This window comes from Buceros rhinoceros, unplaced genomic scaffold (assembly GCF_000710305.1).
Source record: "Buceros rhinoceros silvestris isolate BGI_N320 unplaced genomic scaffold, ASM71030v1 scaffold25561, whole genome shotgun sequence".
NCBI lineage: Eukaryota > Metazoa > Chordata > Aves > Bucerotiformes > Bucerotidae > Buceros > Buceros rhinoceros.
This window is the reverse complement of record NW_010396327.1, coordinates 8,755-15,191: the sequence shown is the minus strand read 5'-3', so window position 1 is coordinate 15,191 and position 6,437 is coordinate 8,755. Positions and strand designations below refer to the sequence as shown.

At 39.2% G+C, this 6,437-nt stretch overlaps 1 protein-coding gene across 1 annotated transcript in view; it reads left to right on the top strand.

Moving 5' to 3' along the window:
- LOC104501982 (cyclic AMP-responsive element-binding protein 5-like) overlaps nt 1-6,437 on the top strand; it is a gene marked incomplete at its 3' end in the record, with an annotated part of 13,067 nt that overhangs the window by 2,853 nt on the left and 3,777 nt on the right. Inside the window, exon 2 of the mRNA XM_010145882.1 lies at nt 538-631. Within this exon, the coding sequence (XP_010144184.1) occupies nt 538-631 (94 nt within the window). The remainder of the gene's footprint in view (nt 1-537; nt 632-6,437) is intronic.

Here is a 6,437-nt window from a genome sequence, read left to right as displayed (position 1 = left end):
AATTAATTGCTGGAATGAAAGACTGGCTTATTTGATTATTTTTATTGCTCTTCAGCAGATAGAGGTTGCAGAAAGGGACAAAAGCAGAAAAATCTAGTAAAGTTATTGAAGATATACTACATTAATTTGTGTTTGCCATGGGCTAAGAGCGTGCACAACAGCAGTTATCAGAGATCCTCAGGCATGTGGTGACTTGTGAGGCTGTGTAGCTGGAGTGGGCGTCTGAGACTCTTAGAATCCAAAACTTAGTCTGCAACTTTTTCAAGCAAATGCGTGGCACCTTGGTGTTTGGAACCCCAGAGAGTGCTGCAGCAAATATGTTTCTAAGTACAGTGTAGCTACTTGTTACTCATAATCGCTTGCATTTTCGTATATTCTGTTTCCTGTGCCATTTGGACTCATTTCTAGCTGGATACATTTCTTTCTGTCTCTCATTTTTTAAATTCTGTCCAATGCCAAAAGTTTATTAGAGAATTAAATTCTTTTTTTTTTTTTTTCCCTCCTCTCTTCCTCTCTCTCTCTGTGTTTGCCTGACAGCGTTTTCCAACAGAGGATCATCTGATGATTCACAGGCACAAACATGAAATGACTTTGAAGTTTCCTTCAATAAAAACAGATAATATGTTATCAGGTAAGAAGACACGAATTCAAGAGTCAAGATAACTATTCAGATATGTTGAAAGCATGACTTCTACTGGAAAGCTACTGGCAAAATACCTCCACAATTGGTTTTAAAAGGCCCAGCTCCAATTAAATAACAAGTAGATATGGAATAAGCTAGAATGCATATCTTTGGACAAGAAGACAGCTGCCATTCTTATGCCTTCCCACAGGTTTGACATGAGAGGGAAAGAAATTGTTGAACCTCAGCCACGCTGGCTGATCTATCTCGGTCTCCTGTGTCAACATGCCAGGGAAATACATGCACTTAAGCGCGTGTCACCTGGGAGCCCAGCAGTGAACATGTTAACAAAGTGCATTTGTACTGCTCCTATGGGACTCAGTGTTTAAGTCTGATAGCTGTAACAGACGACATTGTATGAGCCACCTTTATGGTGTCTCAAGACCTGCCCACTGTCAATAGCCATAACCAGGAAGATAAACCAGTGTATAATATCCAGTATTTCCCCCCACACTACTCCTGTCATACACAGAGGTTATTTGGAATTAGTGCAACTACATTCTTTAATTTCTTTTGTATTTTCTTTCTTATGTAGTTTTTCTGTACTCTTGTCTGAGGAACCACATGCTGGTGGCTTGCTGGCATTTATCGAGTGATGAGGAAGGTCAAGCTAGCTTTAACTGTACTGTTTCTGCCATTCCCTTTCCTATTGTATATTCCTTGGGCTCTGATAATGTGTTATTACGAATAGTACAGCTAGGATCTCTCAGGTTTCAAAGTAATTGAAAAAAAAAAGATGCAAATTTGTGTGTGTTAATCAGTGTATGGTATCTATCTTCTGAAATGGACTTTTGCAAGGTAAATTGTGCCATTTTAGGTGCATGATTAAAGGGTCTCTAGCAGGCAAACTTTTTTGTGGATTAACTGCCTCCATTGTTATGAAAATCATAACTGGGTACCAATTGCTTGCGATTACATAGATCACTCTGACAGTAATGCCTCCTGTTTACTTCCATGGATATCAAGACCACAATAACACTATTTGATAGAGAAAATTCTCAGCCTCAAAACGCTATTTTCCAACAGTCCCCACTATTGGCTGTGCACTTTCAACCAGTGATGAACAAGAGCCTGTGTGCCAAAATCTGCACCAGTGGAGGGGACCCACCGTCACTGTCACCACTGCTGAAACTCGCCACCCACCACCTCACTGCGCTGACACCCACTGTTTGGTCTCTGTAAACGTTCAGCAGCATCGATGAATGTCAGTGGGTGCAATTTTTTTCCACGTGGAGGAATTCAATGACACCCCTTTACTTCATATGCACCCCCATGTCAGATTCCGTTTTGTCAGACTGCCCCTCTGCTGCCGTCTGTCACACGGCAACAAAATTTAATGGAATATTGATGGGAAGGTTCAACCTCTACTGTCACACCACCAACATCTGCCTCTGACGTCGTGGGCCAACATAATAAAATCGGAGGTGTTACTTTCGGAGCTGCCCTTTTGTTTGATTTAGATTTTTTTTTTTTTTTTGGTTGAGACTTTAGGCACCAGTGAGAAATCTATTTGTCCCAAATAAAATTTATTTTCCTCTAACACTTGAAAATGCCATAGTGGGCTAAGTTTAGAAAGGAACAGTACACACCACATTGAAGAAGTAGTGCTTGTAAAGTGCCTGCATGCCAGCTATGCCCACAGAATCCTGTGTTTGCAAGCATGAGTGAGAAAATGCTGCCTCTTGCACTTGGCCATGTCCTCTGGCAGTGAAACTGCTTAAAGATGTCTGTGGTGTGGGCGCATTCACCCTGTGAAAGTGCTGGCTTTCATTACAGCTTTCTGTTTGGCAAGACTTTTGCTCAAGGGCAGCTTCTAAGACACACATTCTGTCATCAGGAGTCCCCTGAGTAGAGTAGCTCTGTTTGTGTTTGGTAACTTCTATGATTTAGCTGTCCTGCTCCTTCCAGTGAGTTGCCTTCCCAGGCAAAAAGCTTTGACTGGCTTTCACCACTACTGCCAACAGTGGGGCCCTTAGATCTGCAGTTATGCAGCTAAGTATATAGAAATGCAGAATTTCATGGCCGGAAAGATTGTTTCTGAAGGATGTATTCTTTGTGCTCTGTATATGATGTTCCTCTGTAATGATGAAAGAGTAAAGAGCTACATGGTAAATGTATCTGACCGTAATGGCCTGGCAACTTGGTGCTGCTGTGTATTGATTTTTCTTCTTGTGTTCATTTGGTGGATTTGTTTGGAATTTTGCAGTCCTTAGGTTGGAAGCATCGTAGATCATCTACTCTCTGCAGGGAGACATCAGAGTGCAGGGAGAAAAATAGATGTTTCATTACCCACTGAAACCCTGGGGAAATCTAAATACCTTAAAGTTTAAGATGTTTTATTCTTAGATTTCAGAATGAAAAATTAATGATATATGGGGAAAAGAGACAGACTTTTCTCTTAGACATTTGTCTTCCTGTCTTTTTTTTTTTTCTTTGCATTTTTGCTATTTGGCTTTTTTTTTTTTACATTGTTTCTGTCATCAGTAGATTCAAAGAACTGCAGCAGCACTTGCCACGTAAGAAGCCAGGTGCAGTGTTAGTGTATGGTGGGTTGTTTTTTTCCCCTCTTTTTTTAAAGCTGTCTAGAAGTCTGACCTCCTTTTTTCCAGTACATTGTAATACTATGTATACTGTCTTGTAATGTGTTGTATTTGATCCATTCATTATTAGTAATTAGTCATATGAAATAAGGGGCTGTATGCTTTCAGGTAGCCATTAGAATTATCTACTCTGTTTCCAGAGATAGCTAATCCTCAGTCTGGGGTCAGTATTGTATCAGTAACGTTTAACACACAGTAAGTGTTCTGTAAAATGTTATTGGAGGTAGGCACTAAAACTGAAGGGCCGTTGGTCTTGTACCAATACAACATCTTAGAAACTAAGCAAAAATATGACTTGGAAAGTAGGAGCTTGTGTCTCGTGTGGAATCTGTGCTGAGGTGTGAAATATCAAATTGTGAGAGGTGAAGCTATGTTATATGTAAGGTTATATGTTGTTATGTAGGTAGGGTCAGTGTTTAATAAACAAGCTTCCATTACCTGATTGATATTGCTATATTGGTTTATCCGGCATGTCTAGCCAAGAGCTTTCTTGTTATCAACTAGCTCCACTATATTTTCTTCTATTTTTTCATGCTGGCTGAAGAGGAACAAGTTATATTAAATTCAGTAACTTCTTGAACTAATTCAGAAACTCCAGGTACATAAGTAGACTAGATAGCTTTCTGTTCTCCAGCTTTACGAAGGAAAGTCCACAAGAGACATTGCTTTAAAATGCAAGTGATTCCTTTGTTGGATAATTTGACGTTTCTGTCTTTTTAGATTAGTGTTATTTGTTCCTTTTTGTGTATGTATTTTATTTTTATTTGTTAGGAAGTCTCATTATGAGCATGAATAGAGAGTCATAGATGGCTTCCATTTCCATCTTTCCTAGCCAAAAAAGAGCTGTTTAAGATAACACAGAATATGTTGTGGAAGTTTTGCATGCTAGTCATCCTTGCAGGAAACTTTGTAGTTAGGTTGAGTGAAACAGATACCATCTCTTTGCTGTTGTGCTAACTGAACATAGCATTGCTTTGAAACTGTAGTGTGTTGCGTGTCAAAGCTTTTCTGTTTTAACAGCAGAATATTAACGTGCATGGGACAGATTGTTGCCTCCAAGTGAGTAGTAAAAGGGTTGTGGAAGTGAACTTAGGGGTATTGAGATTCCTGTGGTGTCAAATTTGGGAAGGGAAGGAGTGACACTTTAATATTGTTGAAGGGGGAAGTCCTTCCACAAGTGCTGCTAGCAGATGCAGAAGAGGCCAGGATTATCTATATAGAAATCTTGTTTCTTCTCGATTCTATTTACTGAAATCCGATCCTCTAGATATTTGGTGGTAAAGCCAACTGTGGAGGTAGAAACAGCCTCCTCTAGATGAAAAAGGATATGTGCTAAAGGTGTATTACTTTTTCCAGGTGATGCTTGTGTCAGTGACAGCATCCTTAGTTGGCTTCATTTTTTTTTTCTCGTTGTGGTTTATGCAGGAAGGTTTATTTATGCATGAATTTTGTAGAGTGCAAAATTATTCGATACAAAACAAATTTTTTTTGTTTGATTTCTTGTTAACTTCTGCGTCCCTTGCTTTGCCAAATAATTAACCAAAAAGTCTTCTAAAATTCAGCCTTTCAGGTTCTGAATGACAAGAATAGATTACAGATGTGATGTACTCAGTACATGTACCCCCACAGAAATTCCAACCAGTGCTTTAAACAGTGAATCTTTAAGCAGTAAAGTTCTTGGGAGCTCGTCTGTGAGCCCCTGGGTGAGGGCAGTTCCACCAGCTACAACTGGGTGCTGTTCTCTTCCATTATGTGCTTGAGGTGTCGTGTCCTTGATCATCTTGGTGCACTTGGGAAGTAACCTGCCAAATCGGTGAAGAAACCTCAAATTTCTCTTTCTTGTGGCTGCTTGATGCCCTTCAGATTTCAGTGCTAGGCCTATTACTCTGACTTTGTTGTCATCCTATGAAAGCATAAAAGTATATAACTTCAACAGACTCACAGCTGAACAAGCCAAATGCCTGTTACGACTGCACATCAGACTAGATTTTTTTTTTTTTCAAGAAAGATGAAGAATCAAATTATGCTCTTTGGAGCTGTGCTGTTAGATATCTCTTACTGAATCTGGATTTTTTTTTTTTTTCCAAAATGAAAGTTTGTTTCACATAACTGTCTTTCAATTAATTTTTTTCTTAACTGATGTTGTGTTTTAAAGTTTTCATTTGTACTTTGAAGGATGAAACTCCGTGATTGCAGGTAGTTTTACAAAATGCATTCAAATAAACTCTCTATATAGCAAAGTAATATGGCTTTTCCTGGACTGTTGTTTTGAAAGCAATATATTGAGATTAAGTGTCCTTTCTGAGACTATGATTTCAGTAATTACAAAACAATAACCCAAACCAAACAACAGAAACAACAAAACTTGTGTAGCCAAACATAATGAATATATAATGGGATCTCTTTACTGAAGACTTAAGATTTCCCGTTGACTTATAGCATATATTTTTCAATTAGGCTGAAGAAACAGGCAGTGCCTCAGATACTGAGGAGAGGTTTTCAAAATGGTTAGCAGCAAAAATATATTCAATGCATATCAGAGTCTGGTCAGAATTTGTTTGCTGAGTGCTTCTGAAAGATTCTCCTGTAAGGTAACAGTAGGTTGACTTTGGGATCTGCACAGGTGAGACTGATCTTTCTCAGGGATTTTTACATTGTTCACTTACATTTTTGAGGTTTATTTAAACTTAATGTTTCTTACAGCCTTTCTGGCTATGACTGTGTCATCAGAGAGGCTGATTATTCACCTGAGTAATAGGTTGAATGAAATATTTATTGTCTAGTTTGAAGCTTGACAGGTTCTGTGTTCAACCCGGTGATGAAGGCGAGATAGAAATCACTTCCTAAGGAACTGTCAGATGACACAGGTTCACCTGTGAAGTGACTGTTGGCTAGAAGTAAATGCCTCAAAGCATAGTAATCTAGTTCTAGTAGCAGTTGGGGATGGGAAGATTTTATATGCTGAACAATGGGACTGGATTGGGCTGGCTGGTTGGTAAAATAGCCAGATATCAAGGGTTAATTCAGACAGACCTGTATCCCCAGCTGGCCAGTTCAAAATGCAGGTCGTACCATTGAAGTCCTGCGTTGAGTGGCTAACATCGTGTATTCTGACGGCTTCCTACATTGTGAGTATCGTGTGTCCTCAGGAGGAA